The sequence below is a fragment of the Equus przewalskii genome, chromosome X (genome assembly GCF_037783145.1).
Source record: "Equus przewalskii isolate Varuska chromosome X, EquPr2, whole genome shotgun sequence".
In the NCBI taxonomy this organism is placed as follows: domain Eukaryota; kingdom Metazoa; phylum Chordata; class Mammalia; order Perissodactyla; family Equidae; genus Equus; species Equus przewalskii.
The window spans coordinates 39,618,619-39,637,522 of NC_091863.1; the positions used below are offsets into that span (position 1 = coordinate 39,618,619).

At 50.5% G+C, this 18,904-nt stretch overlaps 2 protein-coding genes across 14 annotated transcripts; both read left to right on the top strand.

Moving 5' to 3' along the window:
- Positions 1-250: 250 nt before the first annotated feature.
- PORCN (porcupine O-acyltransferase) lies at positions 251-10,733 on the top strand. 8 transcript variants are annotated; one of them, XM_070605710.1, is made up of 15 exons: positions 387-549; positions 1,237-1,381; positions 2,585-2,777; positions 3,091-3,134; positions 3,530-3,711; positions 3,792-3,922; positions 4,038-4,055; positions 5,327-5,341; positions 5,443-5,568; positions 5,726-5,826; positions 6,834-6,910; positions 7,008-7,071; positions 7,178-7,263; positions 8,297-8,407; positions 10,293-10,733. In XM_070605710.1, the coding sequence occupies exons 2-15, from the start codon at positions 1,246-1,248 to the stop codon at positions 10,392-10,394; spliced, it is 1,386 nt and encodes a 461-aa protein (XP_070461811.1). In that variant the 5' UTR covers positions 387-549; positions 1,237-1,245; the 3' UTR covers positions 10,395-10,733. The 8 variants fall into 8 exon arrangements, with proteins under 8 accessions (XP_070461813.1, XP_070461812.1, XP_070461811.1 ...); XM_070605713.1 differs by having other exon boundaries at positions 390-549; positions 1,318-1,381; XM_070605715.1 differs by having other exon boundaries at positions 399-549; positions 1,209-1,381.
- A 251-nt stretch (positions 10,734-10,984) lies between these two features.
- EBP (EBP cholestenol delta-isomerase) lies at positions 10,985-16,607 on the top strand. Of its 6 annotated transcripts, none has more exons than XM_070605721.1 (5): positions 10,985-11,438; positions 12,604-12,963; positions 15,223-15,259; positions 15,389-15,519; positions 16,128-16,607. In XM_070605721.1, exons 2-5 carry the CDS (start codon positions 12,663-12,665, stop codon positions 16,349-16,351), a joined length of 693 nt encoding a protein of 230 aa, XP_070461822.1. In that variant the 5' UTR covers positions 10,985-11,438; positions 12,604-12,662; the 3' UTR covers positions 16,352-16,607. The 6 variants fall into 6 exon arrangements, with proteins under 6 accessions (XP_070461822.1, XP_070461824.1, XP_070461821.1 ...); XM_070605723.1 differs by having other exon boundaries at positions 12,645-12,963; XM_070605720.1 differs by having other exon boundaries at positions 11,176-11,741.
- Positions 16,608-18,904: the final 2,297 nt, after the last annotated feature.

An 18,904-nucleotide genomic window follows, 5' to 3' on the forward strand; every position in this document is an offset into this window, starting at 1 on the left:
GTTCCCTCAAAGGATGGGGAAGGAGAGATCTCCGTTTATTTTCCCATCCGTGAAACGGGGTCACGACAGCGTGGAGAGCACGCGCGCGGGGTAGCATCAAGGGGGAGCAGGCTTCCCCTCCTCCCTCCCCCATCTTTCCCATCCCAGCTTCCGAGGATTAGGAATTGCATGAGTCGAAAGTTTGTTCCTGGACGGCCAGGAGACCTCCAGACGCGAACGTTCCGGGGCTGGAACACCAAGAGGCCGGAAAGGTGCGGGCGCGAAAGCTCGGCGCGCGGACGTCCTCTGGCGCCCCGCTCCTCTCGCTCTCCCGCTCCTCCTTCCCTCGGTCCCCCTCCTCGCTGTCCCCGCCCCGCTCCCGTCCTCTTATTGGCCGAGCCGGCCGGCCGGGCCTCCCCGGGATTTAAAGGGCCCGCTCTCCGCGCCGCTCTGGGAACCGCAGCTCGTCCCGGCCTTGCGGCCTGCGGGGGAGGCTGCCCGGAGGAGGCGGCGACGGTGGCGGCGGTGGTGCGTCCCCGGCCCCCAGGACCGCGGCTTCCTTCCTGCCAGGTAGGTCTTCAGTAGTGCGCGCGCGGTTCCACTGCTCCCATCCTGAGCCGGCCTCTCCGTGCGGGTCTGCAGCTCGTGTCCTGGGTCCCCCCTCCATCACCTTTCCCACTCCCCCTCCTGCTCTGCCCCCTACCACCACCTCCACCTCCCTGCAGCCTCCAGGCCTGGGCAGGGCTTTGTTGGCGGCTGCAGGAGGTCGGGTGGGGGTGAGATGAAGCGTGCGGGGGATACAGGACACCCCCACATCCTTAAAAGGAGAGATGCACACGGCCCCCAAGTGTCACAGGATCTCCCTGTCTGCCCTCCACACAGAGTGAATCTACCTTGGAAACCAGGGGGTCCCTGCCATTTGATATACGGGCCTGGAATGTACACCATTCAATCACCATTGGACCCGGACTGTTCACAGCATACAAGAGACACAGGTCCTTCATCCACCACAGGTCATGGGCTGTGTGTGTGCACCCAGGACACCCACATATGCACAGTTGGCAGCTCAGGCTAATGTACCTGACACTCATACCCTCTCCCAGGCCCCCAGGGCCATGTCTCTACATGGGTTGGACAGCCCCAAACTGAAATCTGAGTGCTCAAGTCCATCCCTTGAGCATGGTCTGCCCCGTGGACATCTGGGCTCCCTCTGTGTACCCCTTTGGCAGGTCTGTCCATCTGTCCATCCATCCATAGGGGTCCGCAATGGCCACCTTCAGCCGCCAGGAATTTTTCCAGCAGCTGCTGCAGGGCTGTCTCCTTCCTACTGCCCAGCAGGGCCTTGACCAGATCTGGCTGCTCCTCGCCATCTGCCTCGCCTGCCGCCTCCTCTGGAGGCTCGGTAAGTGCTTGCCACACCATGTGCCACACACTTGCCACGTTCATCCATACCAAGCCACACCTTGTCCTGCCATGTCTTGCCAAGCCAAGCCAGGCTCCGACATGTCCAGCCCACCACATCCTACCAGGCCAAGTGCCATTTAGCCACACCACATCCTACTACACCCAGCCACGCCATGCCACACCACACCAAGCCACATCCTGCCATGCCCAGCCATGCCTTTCAGTATTCCTGGGTTATGGGATTCTGGAAAGCTGAGGTTCTTGGATCTTGGGATCCTGAAATGTCTACATCCCAAGGTTATAAGATTCTGGAATACTGATGTCTCAGGGTCATGGAATCCCAAAGTACCCTGTTACAGGGTTTGGGGATTCTGACAAGTTGAAATTCTCACATTCTAAGCTTCCAAAATGCTGGCATTCTGGATTTCAAGGCATGATGACATTTCTAGATTCTAGGATTCTGGAATGTTTCCACAATCACAGCAAGCCTATATCCAAATGATAAGATTCCAAGTCCCCAAGGTTCCTATAGGATGCTGAGAATTTGGGAAATCTGAGATTCAAAGGTTCTACACTTTCCTTTTTGTTTCCTTTTATTTTAAGTGGATGCTTTATTTTTCCCAAGTTTATCATTTGGAAATATTTCAAAGTTACCAAAAAGTTAAATTGAAAGAACAGTACAATGAACACCCATATATGCATTACCAGATTCTCCAACTGTCAACATCTTGCCACATTAGTTCTATCTACCTACCTATCTATCTATCTATCTATCTATCTAATCTATCTATCTATCTATCTATCTATCTATCTATCACCTTCCTGAATCAAACTGCTGACACTTCACCTCAAATCCTTCAGTGTGTGCCCCCCAAGAACAAGGACATCTCCCCCTAATAACCACAGCCTCAAACATCACCCCTCAAGAAATGTACTCTGCGTGCAATAATATTGTCCAATTTAAGTTGATATTCAGATTTCCTCCAGGGTTCCCAAAATGCCCTTTATAGATGTTTCTTTTCTTTAAACCCCGGCCCGGCCACCTCTCCAGCTCCCCAGCACCTGCTTTGGGCCCCCTGCAATCCCACCACATTGCAACCTCTAGGCCTTTGCCCAGGCTGTGCCCTCTGCCCAGGTTGCCCCCCCATTCCTACCAGCCACCCGACTTGCCTTTCTTGCTCTCTCTGTCTCTCACCCGAAGGGTTGCCATCCTACCTGAAGCACGCAAGCACCGTGGCAGGCGGGTTCTTCAGCCTCTACCACTTCTTCCAGCTGCACATGGTTTGGGTCGTGCTGCTCAGCCTCCTGTGCTACCTCGTGCTGTTCCTCTGCCGACACTCCTCCCATCGCGGAGTCTTCCTCTCCGTCACCATCCTTATCTACCTACTCATGGGGTATGGGTGTGAGTCCTCATCCCCACACTGTCACAGTGTGGGCCCCCAGGCCGCTTCTCGTGAGGCTGTCCAGGACAGGGCAGGTGTGGGGGGTTCCTGGAGGAGGGAATCTGGGAGACTTGTTCTTTCTAAAGGCTGTACAGGACAGGCTGGACTTGGGCTTCCCCTGGAGTAGGGAGTCCTGAAGAATTACTCCTCTGTGAGGTTGTGCAGAACAGGGCATGGTATAACCCACCCTGCACCTTGGTTCCCCCTTTGTGGTCTCTGAGGCCATAGGGGTCACGGGGCCAAGACCACCACCTTTGTTCCTCAGTGAGATGCACATGGTGGACACTGTGACGTGGCACAAGATGCGAGGTAGGCAGCCCTGGCCCTCTCTCCTGCCCCAGCCCTCCTGCCCCACTCCCCAGCTCCTAACTCCCCCAGCCCTGTCTTCCCTTCCCCACTCTTCTCCCTCATTTGCCCACTCCACTGGACATGCAGGCCTCAGATCCCCTTATGTCTGTGTCTCTCCCTACCATGCCTCCCTGCCCCCCGGCCCCATCTGTCTGTCCCATCTCATGCATGTGCCTGACTCTCTTGAGTCAGAGCATCTGCCAGTCCTGGGCCTACTTGCTTACCTGCTTGTCTGATCCCATGCCAACCTGTTCACCCTTGTCCTCCTCTTTTCCTACCACCTCTCACCTGGTGCTCCCATTCCCCATGCTGACCCGTACTATACCTGTCCACTTGACTGTGGGTGCCACACACAGGGGCCCAGATGATCGTGGCCATGAAGGCGGTGTCTTTGGGCTTCGACCTGGACCGAGGCGAGGTCGGTGCGGTGCCCTCACCCGTGGAGTTCATGGGCTACCTCTACTTTGTGGGCACCATCGTCTTTGGGCCCTGGATATCCTTCCACAGCTACCTACAGGCTGTCCAAGGCCGCCCGCTGGTGAGGTCCTGGGTGGACAGGTGGGCAGGGACTATGGGAGCCACCACGGGGCAGTGTTCATGGAGCCTTGATCCCCACAGAGCCGCCAGTGGCTGCAGAAGGTGGCCCGGAGCCTGGCGCTGGCCCTGCTGTGCCTTGTGCTGTCCACCTGTGTGGGCCCCTACCTCTTCCCATACTTCATCCCCCTCGATGGTGACCGCCTCCTTCGCAAGTGAGCACAGCCTTTGAGGCCTCTGCCCTGCAGTGAGGGCGTTGGGTAGGGACCTGGGGTCTCCCTAGCTCTGAGCCTGTCTCTTAATGCTTCTGTCTATCTTCTGTTACTACAGCAAGAAACGCAAAGCCAGGTAAATGAGGGCAGGTGCTGAGGGCGAGTGGGGCTGATGGAGGGTGGGGGCACAGTCTGTGACCGTGGGTTCTGGAAGTCTGAGACTGTCTGACCATCTACCCTGTGACTAGACAGAGACTGAGTGTCTGTCTGTGGCTGTTCTTGGACCAAGATTGGCTCTGTGACTCCATATATGACTGACACTCTGACACATACCATGTCTGGCTATCCATCTGTTCTGCTGTTTCACCATTAGAAACAAGTTACTTAGCTGCAATGGGGAGTGACAAGTATGTGTTGGCTGGTGACGCTGATCTGTCTGTGACTCTGGTTAGGGGTGTGTATGGGTTGTTTGGCTATCAGCCACTGACTCCCTGTGTGGGACTGGAGTTCTGGCTGGCTGGCTGGCTGTGCCATTGTCAAGGATGGGGTGCGTAGCTGTCATTGTATGTCTGGCTTATCTGCAACTCTGGCTGGGAATGGGTCTGGCTGTCGCGTGTTGTGTGCCTATCTGTGCTGGATTCTGCCTGTGGGTCTGCCTTCCGTGGCTGCTTGGTGGAGTCGTGACCAACTGTGTGCCTGTACCTGTCTGCAGGACCAACCATCTGCCTTTGGTGTGACTGTAGGATTCCATCCGGCTGTTTGATTGTATGACTCCCTCCCCCACTCACTGGCCGCTGACTGTGTCTGATGCTGAATGAGGCTCTGAAAGGTGGAGTGACTTGCCCAGTGTCACCCAGCTAAGCAGCCAGGCATTAATCCTAGGCCTGGTTCCAGAACCTCCGCTTTTTCCAGTGCAGGACGCTGCCTGTTTTTGACTGTGTCTGACTGTATGACTGACAGGGTGGTTATCCTGAGTGCAGAATCATGTGTGTGTGCATAGCGGGTGCTTGATCGTCTCTGTGCCTAACTAAAGGACTTTTGTGTGTCTTATGGTCACCGAGTCAGGTTAGAGAGCTGCGAGGCTGGGGGTCCGATAGTGTCTGCCTCTGGCCACGTGGCTGTGTCAGGGGGTGGGGCAGTGAGGTCAGGCCTGTGACAGTGGCTGGGGCTGGATGTCTGGCCAGGGGAGGCTGTGGGACTGTGTCATGTTCCGGGGCAGCTCCTGGGTCTGTTTGAGCCAAATGAACCTAACTGACAGTGTTGTATGCGTATGACTGTCACAGCGCACCTCTTTTGCCACCACGGTTCTGTCTGTCTTGTCTACGAGTAACTCAGGCCAGCCTCCAGGGCCTCTCTGACTCTCTTTCCTTTCTTCTCTGCTGCCTTCCTGACCCCTGGGGGCCCTAGGGGCACCATGGTAAGGTGAGTCTACAGAGTGGGGCTGGGGATGCTGACATAAGGGGGGGGGGTGTCATGCCGGGGCCTGGGCATCATGCCTCTCTGCCCTGCTCATTTCTCCCCAGGTGGCTGCGAGCCTACGAGAGTGCTGTCTCCTTCCACTTCAGCAACTATTTTGTGGGCTTTCTGTCCGAGGCCACGGCCACGTTGGCGGGGGCTGGCTTCACCGAGGAGAAGGATCACCTGGAATGGTGGGGAGGGCCGGGGGGCCCCTCTCCCACAGGGTGCTGCCTAGAGGAGCTGCAGGGAGGGGGGGGGGTTCCCGGGAAAAGGAACAGCCAAGACAAAAGTGTGGCAGTCAGATGGGTTGAGCTCCCAAATGAATTTGTGTGTCTCTTTTTCCCATAGGGACCTGACAGTGTCCAAGCCACTGAACGTGGAACTGCCCCGGTCCATGGTCGAAGTTGTCACGAGCTGGAACCTGCCCATGTCTTATTGGCTAAATAACTGTGAGTCACCAAGACGCCACTCTAAGAGAGTTGGGAGTCCTCAGCTCAGGCCCTTTCACACATTCATACAACAAACATTTACTGAGCACCTACTGTGTGCTAGGCCCTTGTGGATCTGGCATTTTTATGGGGGGAGCAGATAATAAAAGAAAAAAAATACACAATAGTTCAGGTGGTAATAAGTGCTATGGTAAAAAAAACAAAGCAGGTAAAGATCTGGGAGTGTTAGCAGGAGTATGGGCAGGGGGGTTGCAATTTTAAATAAGTTAGCCACAGCAAGTCCGACTGAGGAGGTGACATCAAATATGTGGGGGAGGAGTGCAACAGATGGAGGGAACAGCCAGTGCAAAGGCCCTGAGGTAGAAGCATACCTAGCACATCTGAGGAACCAGTGTGGAAGAGACCAGTGTGGCAGGAGCAAAATGAGGGGGCCAGTGGCAGGAAGTGAGGTCAAAAAGGGGACATCCTGGTCCTGGAGGGCATTGCTGACCATGAGGAGGGAGCCATGGCAGAGGTCTGAGCAGAGGAGGGCCATGGGCTGACTTGGGTTATAACAGGACTCTCTGGCTGCTGTGAGGACAGACAGGGATGGGGCGAGGGCAGAAGCAGTGAGGAGGCCACTGCAGTGGTCCAGGCCTGTGATGGCAGTGGCGGCAGTGGACATGGACAGGAGAAGTCAGATTCCGGATAAATTCTGAAGGTGGAACTGACAGGATTCGCTGAGAGTTTGGTTGTGGGAGTGGAGAGAGGACAGGTCAAGGGTGCTTCTGAGTTTTTGCCCCGAGGAGCTGGAAGGGTGGAGTTGACATTGGCTGAACTTGGGGAGACTCTGGGAGGAGCAGGTTGGGAGGGAAGATCAGGTTTCGGACATGTGAAGTTTGAGGCCATTAGAAAGACTTTATCCTGGGGGCTCCAACAGGTTGCGGGTCGCCTCACCCTGCCCTATGGCACCCAGGAAGGGCAGGGGGGATCTCAGGAGACTCTTGGCCTGCATCTCGCCCCTCCAGATGTTTTCAAGAATGCTCTCCGCCTGGGGACCTTCTCAGCCGTGCTGGTCACCTATGCAGCTAGCGCCCTCCTGCACGTGAGCAGGGTAGAGGGGGATTAGGGGGTAAGCTGGGCGGGGCGGCAGAGCCTCCTCCTCACGTACCTCATCCCCCCAACCCACCTGGTTCCCCCAGGGCTTCAGCTTCCATCTGGCTGCGGTGCTGCTGTCCCTGGCCTTTATCACTTACGTGGAGCACGGTGAGTGCAGAGCCCAGCCCAGCAGATGGGATGGAAGGTTGGTGGGGGACTGCAACCACCATCCCCCAAGCCTAACCTGACCCCTCACCTCCCCCATCTGTCCCAGTCCTCCGGAAGCGCCTGGCTCGGATCCTCAGTGCCTGCGTCTTGTCCAAACGGTGCCCACCAGACTGTTCACACCAGCATCGCTTGGTGAGGGTTCAGCCTGGGCAACCTCGTGCCCAGCACTCCTCCTCAAAAATATTACTTCTGTCTCCATCTTATATCTGTCTCAGGGTGCCCAGCTTACTCTTCTGGTGCCTGAGCCATCCCCATAACCTCACCTCTATTCACTGGCATTCATTTCTCTAACACATTTATCAAGCACTTCCTGTATACACACCTGGCATTTATTTCCCCCCAATTAACATTTATTGAGCACCTGCTGGTACCAGGCATGGTTCTAGGGGCTGGAGACACAGCGGTGAACAAAACAGACCAAAGTCCCAGCCCTCTGGGACAAACGTTTTAACAGGGAAGACAGTAAATAATAAATCAGTAAAATATAATCATTTGTTAGATTGGGATTAGTGCCAAGGAAAAAAATACATAAGGGAAAGGGTCAGGGAAGTATCAGGGGGTGAATGGTTTCAATTTTAAAGAGGGAGGGGACTTCTGAGTTCCTTACTGAAGGAGGTGACAGAGGGAAGCATTCCAGACAGCGGGAACAGTGGGCATAAAGGCCTTGAGACGGGAGAGGGCCTGGAATCTGAGGAACAGTGTGGAGGCCAGTGTGGCTTGAGCAGAGTGAGCGAGGGGGAGAGTCGGGGGAGAGTGGTGGGCCCAGTAGGTCATGGTGGGGATTTGCTTTTGTTTGGTTTTTTTTTTTCATTCTGTTTGCAATAAGAAGTGTGGACAATCTCAAATTTGTCTCCCACCTGACAACCAATGTTTATCACCATAAACCCCCAAACTCAAAGCCCCACCATTTTTCCTCCTCTGCCTGAACACTCACATCTTCCTCAACCTGGATGCCCTCATGCTAACAGTACCCTCATCCCTGGATACCCCTTGAGCCCCCACCGGAAGATCTGAATCATCTCTTTCCTAGTCCAGGGGGTACCCTAGACATCCTCATTTCTGGGACCCACTGCAGCCTGTGCGTCTCCCTGGGCTCCCCTGACCAGGTGGGGCTCGGGACAGTGAGTAGGTCCAGCTGCCAACCATATCCACCTGTCCTCCACAGGGCCTGGGGGTGCGAGCCTTAAATCTGCTCTTTGGGGCCCTGGCCATCTTCCACCTGGCCTACCTGGGCTCCCTGTTTGATGTCGATGTGGATGATACCACAGAGGAGCAGGTGAGTGGGGCCCTGGGCTGGGGGTTCCCCAGGGATTTGCTGCCTGTTCATAGGAGCCTGGAGCTCCTGTGGGAGCTCCAGGGGTGTCCTCGCGAGGACAAAGGTGGGGAGGCTGAGGGATGAGGACCTCGTGTCATGTATCTGTAGCTCCTGTAGCCAGTGCTCCTCGGTCCTTCTTCCCCATTGTCCCTCTGGTTGATTCACACCGTGGGGTCTTTTATTTGGGTGAAGTGTGCAAAATATGTTTATTTTACTTATAAAATTTGTCTTATAGAGATGTAGTACAAAACCCAGGTTTTACTTTTTTAAAAATTATTCATATTTTTGTTTAGATGGAATTTTTAAGGTTTCTTATTTAATTTTTAAAAAAATATTTTGGCTCAGATCGAGTGTGCAAACTCGATTCTACTTTAAAAATGTCTATTAAAATGTATATACTATTTTTATTCATGTGGAGTATGCACATTCCAGATTTTACTCCTTTTTAAATGGAAAACAATTTAAAAACTAATGTTTATTCATGTGGTTCTTATAGGATCCAGGTTTTGCTTCTCTTTTAGTTAAATTTTTTATTTTTAATTGAAAATAAAACTATTATTTTTGTCATCAAAAACAGTTTTTAATTTTTATTCAGGTTCAGTGTGCAAAATCTGGGTTTGGCTTCTTTTTAAAGTTTTTGTTTTATTTTATTAAAACATTTATAGGGGGCCAGCCCCATGGCCAAGTGGTTAAGTTCAGGCGTTCTGCTTCGGTGGCCCAGGGTTTCGTCAGTTCGGATCCCAGGCGTGGACATGGCACGGCTTGTTAGGCCACGTTGAGGTGGTGTCCCACATGCCACAACTAGAAGGATCCACAACTCAAATATACAACTATGTACTGGGGGGATTCGGGGAGAAAGAGCAGGAAAAAAAAATTTTTTTAATAGTTAATGCTATCACATGGTTCAAAAACCAAACAGTATTCAAGATATTCAGGGGAAAGTCTTGCTCCTACCGTCTACCCCCTGTCCTCTTACAGGTGACTACTTTTATTCATTTTATTAAAATATCCTTCTAAAATTGAAGCATAATAAACAAATATAAAAATGTATTTTAATTCCCTCTTGCTGGCTTTTACTCTAAAGGTAAGACATGAATGACACTGTTCTGCATATTGCTTTTTTCACATAATAATACTTGAAAATCTTCTGCTTTAGTACATAGAGTGTCCTCATTCATTTTTTCCATTGTGAAGACATGACACAGTGTAGTTTGTTGCTTATCGGTGGACACCCAGGTGATTTCCAGTCCTTTCCTTTTGCAAATGATGCTCCAGCAAGTAACACCCTTGTACCCATGTGGATTCACACAGGTGCAGACAGAATTGTAGGATCTGTTCTTGATGGTCGCAATGGAGGAGTTACCTTTTTGCCCTCCCACCAACAGTGTGTGAATGTGCCTGTGGCCCCACCAACAGAGTGCCTCTCACACTTCCTGGATATGTTTGCCAGTTTGAGAGGAGGAAGATTATGAGTGAGGCTGAGTATCTTTTCATATGTTTAAGAGCCATTTGTTTTTTTCCTTTACTGAGAATGGGCTACTCACCTCCTTTGCTAATTTTTGTCTTTTCAAAAAATTGATTTCTAGGAGCTCTTTATATATAAGGGAGAGTGCAGGTCAGAGAATGGAATTGCCTTGTCTTGTTTTTAAAATGATTTTTAAAGAAGAAGAAAACACAAAAGGAAAAAATTAAATCTGCTTACCTTTCATATGTACCCAGTCTCCTCTCTCGAGCCTCACCTAGGGTGACCGTGGAGTCACAGAAATGTCCTTAAGCAAAGGATGGGTTTTCTTGAGACCTTCTTTGTTCTTGCTGAGTGGAACCATCACCTCTTTCTCTCCCACAGGGCTACGGCATGGCATACACTGTCCACAAGTGGTCAGAGCTCAGCTGGGCCAGTCACTGGGTCACTTTTGGATGCTGGATCTTCTACCGTCTCATAGGCTGAGGCACATCTGTGGACCCTCACAGCTCCCTCAAGACCCCTCCTCAGAGTGCCAGCTCTGATGGGGGATGAGGGAAGGCCCTCTCTCTAATTCTTGACCCCTCTCCATCCTTGCCCCCCCAACACGCCTACACATACACACACACAAACACACATACACCATTTCCATGCCTGTTGATCCCCACCCCACCACAAGGCGGGAAGGGGGTGGTCCCTGCTGGGGCATAGGGGTGGGGGATGCTTGGGGAAGCAGAGAGGGGGAGATCCGGGGTCTCCCCACCTTCCTTCTCCCTTTTTATATACAGTTTGTTATTGTCAAATAAAAGTAGGAAATATACAAAAGGCTCTTTCTTCACTGCTCAGTGGGGAATAGGTGTGAGTGAGGAAGGGGGCACAGCATAGATATAGCTTGGAAGCTGGAAACCATGAAAAGGGAGCAGGTTGTGATTGGTTCCAGATTAATTTACTACTGTTCATGAGTGGATGATAAGCCTGAGGATGGCACTGCTTGATTTGAGTGAGGCCAGGACAGATTGGATAGTGGGATGTGCGGGAAGCCTGATACTAATTGGCTGGAAAACTGAAGGAGTCCCATTCCGATTGGTTGCTCTGACTGGGACAGAGAGGAGGGAAAGCAAGAGAGATGAAGAGTTGCTGCTTATTGATCCCTAGGACTGAGAGTTGTGCGTTCTCATTGGATGGGAGATCTGGGATGCTTCTGGATTCTGATTGATGGCGCCCTCTGGCTGCCCGCTGGCTTAGAGTTAGGGAGCTCTGAATGGCTCTTTAGAGTTGGCACAAGGATGACCGCTGAGGAGTTCTGAGCTCTGAGGGAGAGGGCGGAGGCACGATGTACAGGATGTGATCTGCCTGTCGTATTAACAGTTTCCTTGCCCATTTGGACATTAGGATTGAAGGTTGGTCCGGGAACTAATTGGTTGCTCTGCCTAGAAAATGAGGGCAAAGGTGAGAGGAAGCAACGCAACGCTGGTTCAACAGCAGACGAGGAGGACGAACACTTGATTTCCGATGTGATTGACTGATAAGGTAGGTAATTGATTCCAACACTCGCTGCAGATTGGCCTCGGCTGCAAACGCCCACCCAACTCCTGACTCGGGCTCAGCCAACAGCGAAAATGGCACCACGCGTGAGGGCGGGGCCGGGGGCACATAGAGAGCTCCTATTGGTTGGAAGCGGCACGGGCCGCCTTCCCAGCCCCTCCATTGGTCAGCCCGGTAAGACGAGGAACCTGACCAGAGGTTGGGTAAGAACTAGGGCTGTTACGGAGCCCGCGAGCTAGGCTAGAGACAGCCAGGAGCCCGGAGAGACCATTGCGACCCCGCCGCTGGGTAAGTGCCCTCCACCCGCCGCGCCACTCCATCCCCTAGCTCCCAACTGCTAAACGGCCGGCCCTCCTCGGCGCGCCTAGGCGAGACCCTTGCCCCTCCCGCCCTCCCACGCGCTTGCGCGAGAGCGTCCCCCCCGCCGCCCCCCGCCAGTTTCTGCGCGGTAGTCCGCACGACGGGAGATCCGCCTTCTCGTTGGGCAGCTGGACTAGAGGGTTCTAGTTCTGATTGGTGGTCTCTGCATTTGACCCTCCTTTTTCTTTTTAGCGCCGCGCGCCAGACCTCTGTCTTCCACTTTTCTCTCATTTGCAGGTTGGCTGCGTCGTGCGCTGTTGGGGGAAGTGTCTGGTTTTCACACACTGAACCTGAGGGTCGTAGTTCTGGTTAGCCTTCTCGCGTCTGTCCTGCAGTTACCGTGACTACGGGGAGGGAATAGCTTTCCGTTGAACGATGCAAGACACTGACCCCTGCAATGGGACCCAACCTAGTTGCTGTGTCCCCCACCAGAGCGTGACTAATCAGGGCTGGGACTAACCTAGTCTGGTTCTTGTGTCTGCCTACCAGACTGTGACCAATGAGGACGGGAACCAGACTTGGATCCTGTGTCTTCCCCAGCAGACTGACACCTGAAGGCTGGGACCTGGTCTGGTTCCCGTGTCTACCATATCATACGAAGGGCTGGAACAAGCTTTCAGTCTTTCTGTGGGCTTATAGTTATGTTTTTTAAACAGCATATAATTAGATTATTTTTAATCCAGTCTTACAGTCTGTCTATTAGCTGAATAATTTAGTCTATTTACATTTCTTGTGATGGTAAACTACTTGGGTTTGATTTTATGATCTCATGTGTTTACTGTTTGTTCAGGTTTCTCTTCCTTTTTTCTGCTTTCTACCATCCACACACAGCCGTCAGCTTACAACGACATGACCACCAGCGCCAGCCCCTTGCACCCATACTGGCCTCGGCACCTAAGGCTGGACAAGTTTGTGCCTAATGACTGCCCCGCCTGGCATCTCCTGGCCGGCCTCTTCTCTGTCTCTGGGGTCTTAGTTGTCACCACGTGGCTGTTGTCAGGTCGTGCTGCAGTCGTCCCACTGGGGATTTGGCGGCGACTGTCCCTGTGCTGGTTTGCAGTCTGTGGGTTCATTCACCTGGTGATTGAGGGCTGGTTCAGCCTCTACCACGAGGACCTTCTTGGAGACCAAGCCTTCTTGTCCCAACTCTGTGAGTCCTGAGTTCTTTGAGGTGCTGTGGGAGGGAAATTTCTGGGCAGGGATTGGTTTAGATGTTTACCCACCCACCAACTCTTCTTCCATTAATTAATTAACTAATTAATTAATTAATTTTCTTTTTTGGGGGGAAGATTAGCCCTGAGCTAACTGCTGCCAATCCTCCTCTTTTTGCTAAGGAAGGCTGGCCCTGAGCTAACATCCGCGCCCATCTTCCTCTACTTCATATGTGGGACGCTACCACAGCATGGCTTGCTAAGCAGTGCCATGTCCACACCCGGGATCCAAACCAGCGAACCCCGGGCTGCCAAAAAGCAGAACGTGCACACTTAACTGCTGCACCACTGGGCTGGCCCCTAGTTAATTAATTTTCAAGATTGGCCCTGAGCTAACATCTGTTGCCAATCTTTTTTTTTTTCTTCTTCTTCTTCTCCCCAAAGCCCCCCAGTATGTATTTGTATATTCAACTTTATTGTTGCATGTATATTCACATGGGTCAAAAAACAAACCATTTGGAGAGGTATGCATTGAAAATCTACCTTCTATCCACCAAGTTTCCCCAACTATTAACCACTGTTAATAATTGCTTGTTTCCTTCCAGGGTTTATTTATATATAGATTACACAAGCCTCGATTTGCTCAATTGTAAAAGAGGGATAATAGTAATACCCAAATATATGTAGGACACTTACAACAGTATTTGGCAGACAGTGGATGCCATATAACTTTATTATTATTATTATTATCATCATTATTGTTTTAATTTTTCCCTTTTGTGTAAATAAATAGTAACATGCTATATACACTTTTGAACTTTGCTTTTTTTTTGCTGAGGAAGATTATCCTTGAGCTAACATCTGTTGCCATCCTCCTCTTTTATAAATTTTTTTAAAGATTTGCCCTGAGCTAACATCTGTTGTCAATCTTTTTTAACTTTTTGCCTCTTCGCCCGAAAGCCCCCCAGTACATAGTTGTATATTCTAGTTGTGGGTCCTTCTAGTTGAACTGTGTGGGTCGCCACCTCAGCATGGCTTGATGAGCAGTGCTAGGTCTGCCTCCAGGATCCAAACCAGTGAAACCCTGGGCCGCCAAAGTGGAGCGCATGAACTTAACCACTTGGCCCTGGGGCCGGGCCCCCCAGTCCTCCTCTTTTTTTGCTTGAGGAAGATTAGCCCTGAGCTAACATCTGTGTCAATCTTCCACCACTTTTTATATGTGGGTCACACCTCAGTGTGGCTGATGAGTGGTGTAGGTCCACGCCTGGGATCCAAACCCATGAACCCAGGCCACTGAAGCAGAGCGCACTGAATTTAACCTCTACACCATGGGGCCAGCCCCTGACCTTTGCTTTTTTTAATGACGTAACTCCTTATTAATTCATAAAGAGCTTTCAAAGCATAGATGTGACAGAATTATTTGACTTGTCCAGTATTGATGGGCATTTCCCCCCAATTTTTTGCTCTTATAAACAATACATCTTTTTGGCTTCATGATAAAGCTGCTATGAACATTCTTATAGAAGTCTTTGTGTGTAGAGATCTTTCATTTCACTTGGATAAATATGGAGGAGTGGAATGGCTGGGTCGGATGGTAGATGTGCATATAACTTTGAAAAACTGCCAAACTGTTTTCAAAAATGGCTGCACCATTTTATATTCCCACCAGCAGTATATGAAACGTCTAGTTTCTCCACATCCTCAATGACACTTAGTATGGTCAGGTGTTTCTTAAATTTTAGTCCTAGTGGATCCGAGTGATATCTCATTACGGTCTTAATTTGCTTTTCCTTAATGACTAATGAAAGTTTGAGCACCTCGCATGTGTTTATTGACCATTTGGAAATCCTCTTTTGTGAAGAACCTATTTCAGTCTCCTGCCTATTTTTGTATTGGGTGATCTTTTTCTTATTGAGTCTCTCCTCACTCTTTCATTCTCTTATCTGTTCACCCGTGTGCTCTCTCTCTCACTTATTGGCTTCTTCACTCACTCCGTCATCTACACCTGCCTCCTTTTTTCCACATTTATTGAATACCAGACAATCACAGCCACACTTACTGTTCTGTGTCAGACTTGCATACATTATCTTGTATACACATGTTAACTCTAGGGTCCAAACAATTACCCCATTTCAGATGAGGAAACTGAGGCATAGAACGGTTATAAAGCCTGCTGTCTTACAGGGGCCCTGAGCTCTCGCAAGTCTGAGTTCCTTTTCCTGCCTTTATTCTTCATGTATGTCTTTTGTCTTCTTCAGGGAAAGAGTATGCCAAGGGGGACAGCCGATACATCCTGTAAGTCTTGGCCTCTGTCAAGGGAAACCTGCATTGGTTTGGGGTGGTTGTTAGTCAGGGAGCACTAATGGGGTGCCCTGAGGGTAGAGCACAGTGATGCCAATGTCTCTCCATCCTTTCTCCCCACAGGAATGACAACTTCACGGTATGCATGGAGACCATCACAGCTTGCCTTTGGGGACCCCTCAGCCTATGGGTGGTAATTGCCTTTCTCCGCCAGCAGCCCCTCCGCTTTGTCCTACAGCTCGTGGTCTCTGTGGGTGAGGAGAGGGCCCACACTGGGTGCTGGAGGGGTTGATGGGGGTTCACAGACATAGGGGCATACCTGCAGGTGGGATCTCTCAGTTGTGCCCATCCAGGGCCGAGTCAGACTGAATGACAAACTCTGAGGTGCTGGAACAGCCATGCCCCTTTTGGCCTGCATTCTCAAGCAGAGAGAGTCCATTTCTCCTCCTCCTGCATCACAAAGTCTCCTGTGAAGGTTAGATGAGGTGGCCTGTGATGGCGGGCAGCCCCTGGATCCTCCAGGGTCAGGATTCTGAGCTCCCTTCGTCTGAGATTCAGTCCTCTTGTGTTCTTACATTGTTAGCTTTCTTTAGTTCCGTAAATGTGAGTTCTCTTTAGTCCTGGAGTCCTGAGCTGTCTTAAAGGGTATTGAGCTTCCTTAAATTCCAGAGATAAGAACTCTCCTGAGTTCAGAAATTCTCAGCTTCTGATTCCTCAAATTTTCAGCTGTGTGATTTCAGAATTCTTAGCTCCCTGAATTTGGGAGGCTTGAGCTCTGAGACCTTGAATGATGACTTGGAAAATGCCCTGGAATGGTTCTTCCTCCTCACAGGGTTCCCCCTTCCCCTTCTCCCTCCCACAGGTCAAATCTACGGGGATGTGCTCTATTTCCTGACAGAGCAACGTGACGGATTCCAGCATGGAGAGCTGGGCCACCCGCTCTATTTCTGGTTTTACTTTGTTTTCATGAACAGCCTGTGGCTGGTGCTGCCTGGAATCCTTGTGCTTGACTCCATGAAGCAGCTCTCTCTTGCCCAGAGCACACTGGACACCAAAGCCACAAAAGCCAAGAGCAAACAGAACTAATGAGTGATGGACTGGGCTTCAACGCTGGCTCGTGAGCAACTCTCTACCTGCCAGAAGAGTCCAATCCTTGCTCTCACGGGTTGGAGGGACAAAGTGAATTGATCTGTCAAACTCAAGCTGATTGGGTGGGCACCAAAAGGGACAGAGACAGGAGGAAGAAAGGAGCTGTATGGAGCTACTGCCAGGAGCTGTTGGAACAAAGGTACAAGAGAACACAGGAGGTTTAAAATCAGGAAATAAAAGATCTTGACCCTAACACTGAGAGATCTTTAATTACTAACCCCAGAGATGCCCCATGACTGACCCTACAGACCTCTCCATCACTCATTCATTCCACAGACCCCCATCATCATCACTTAGACCTCTAATCTATGACCTCACTGACCCCACAGATTCCTGTGATGGCTGGTTAGATCCATGAGACACCCATAATCTCTTTTAAGGAGTGATCGTCCAACTATACCCTTGGCGTTCTCTCCAGAACACACTTTCTCATTTTTTGCAATATGGACAGGCTGAGTGAGAATTTTCCAAATCTTCAAGTTCTTCAGTTTACTCAGCCTCTTCTCTCCTGATCAGGCACCTCACAGACTTACCCATCACTAGCCTAAAGACCCCCATCACTCACCCCACAGACCAAACAAAACTCACCCCACAGATCCCATCATTATCCCCTAAAACACCCATCACTGTCCCCACAACAGCCTTTCGTTCACTCATAGACGTCCATCACTCACACCACAGACCCCATCATTGCCCCAGCAGACCTCCCATCATGTACCCTACAACCGCATGAGTCACCCCATAAACCCCCCCATCATGTATCACACAGACCCTGTCACTCTTCCCACACACCCCCTATCATTTACCTCATAGGCCTCTCATCACTCACCCTGTAAACTCCCCATAACTCAAGTTGCAGAATCCATCCCTTACTTCATATTCCCCTATGACTCACCCCACAGATCCCCAATTACCCCCACAGACCACCTATCATGGACCCACAGAGTCCCATGATTCACCCCACAGATACCCCCATCCTATAGACCCCTCCCCCACTCATCCCACAGTCTCTGTCATTCACCTCGTAGACCATCAGTCATAAAACAAATGGGTATTTGAGGAATTTTGGAGAGATGACAAAGAATGAATAATAAAACTGCAGGGGCCGGCCCGGTGGCGCAGCGGTTAAGTGCACATGTTCCGCTTCGGCCCGGGGTTTGCCGGTTCGGATCCCAGGTGCGGACATGGCACTGCACATGGAGCCATGCTGTGGCGGGCATCCCACATATGGGGTGGAGGAGGATGGCCATGGATGTTGGCTCGGGGCCAGTCTTCCTTGGCCAAAAGAGGAGGATTAGCAGCAGATGTTAGCTCAAGGCTAATCTTGAAAAAACAAAAACAAAAACAAAACTGCAGATACCTGTAGGCTGGCTCTAAGTGACCTGTGCAGGGCAGGACTTCAGTTCAAATCCTGGTTCTGCTCGAGCCTACAGTACAGCTTTTGAGAAATGCCTCACTGTTAAGGCCAAAACCATTCATCACTTTCTCACCTCAGATCCACCACTTACCTCATCACTTACTTAAGGCATGCTGCCTCCTTGCTCTTCCTCACACATGCCCGGCACAGCCCCACTTTCTGTCCATTGCACTGTCTACTCTTTCTGTCACTATCCCTTTGACCTTGAGCATGTTTCTCCCTGACTTTGAGTACTCTCATCTGTAAAATGCTAATAGTAATAGTACCTACCTCATAGAGTTTTTATGCAGATTAAATGAATTAATATATGTAGGTAATCTGGCCTACACTTCGTATTTGTTGAATGGAAGAATAACCAAATGAAAGAGAAAGTTCTCCCCAGGATTATAGCAAGGACCTTCTTTTTGATCTTGCTTCCGGGATCTTTCTATCCAAGGCTTTCTCCACAACCAAGACAGAAGCGTCTGACCACATCATACCCCCATCTAAATCCTGTGCTCCAGTGCCCTCAGCATAAACCCCAAGCTCCAGGCTAATGTTTTGCTCACCCCATCCTATGATAATTTTAATGAGAAGCAGATTCTCAAACTACTTGTTTCCATCAGGAAATCCAGCAGTGCCATAAAAAGTGTTGACTCCAGCACATGGGACAAGAGACATGTGCTAATAACCCTCTTCTGGCTTTCAAGAAAAATTCCCAATTACTTATACCTTCCAGAAAATAGGTGTTTATTTAATATTAATACCAAGGCAACAAGTTATTTAAAAAGATACTAAAATATAATTGCAAACTTCTCTAAAAAGTCAACATTACAGGTAGCACCCATACAACCCTGCAACAATAGCTGAAGTCCAGGCATCTTACAGGACTCCTTTGTTAGAAATTACATTGTGAGGGCAATCTATTTTGTCCAAACCATATGGATGCTGTGCAATAAAGCGAGGAAAATGCCTTTTTGCATTTTGCAGTGTAAGTTTCTCAGAGGAGTCTAAGAGGTGTTCAATCATTCAGCTGACATTTAGTGGACACACTGTTTAATAACAAGACCGACCTCAACGTGTTGTAAGGTTTA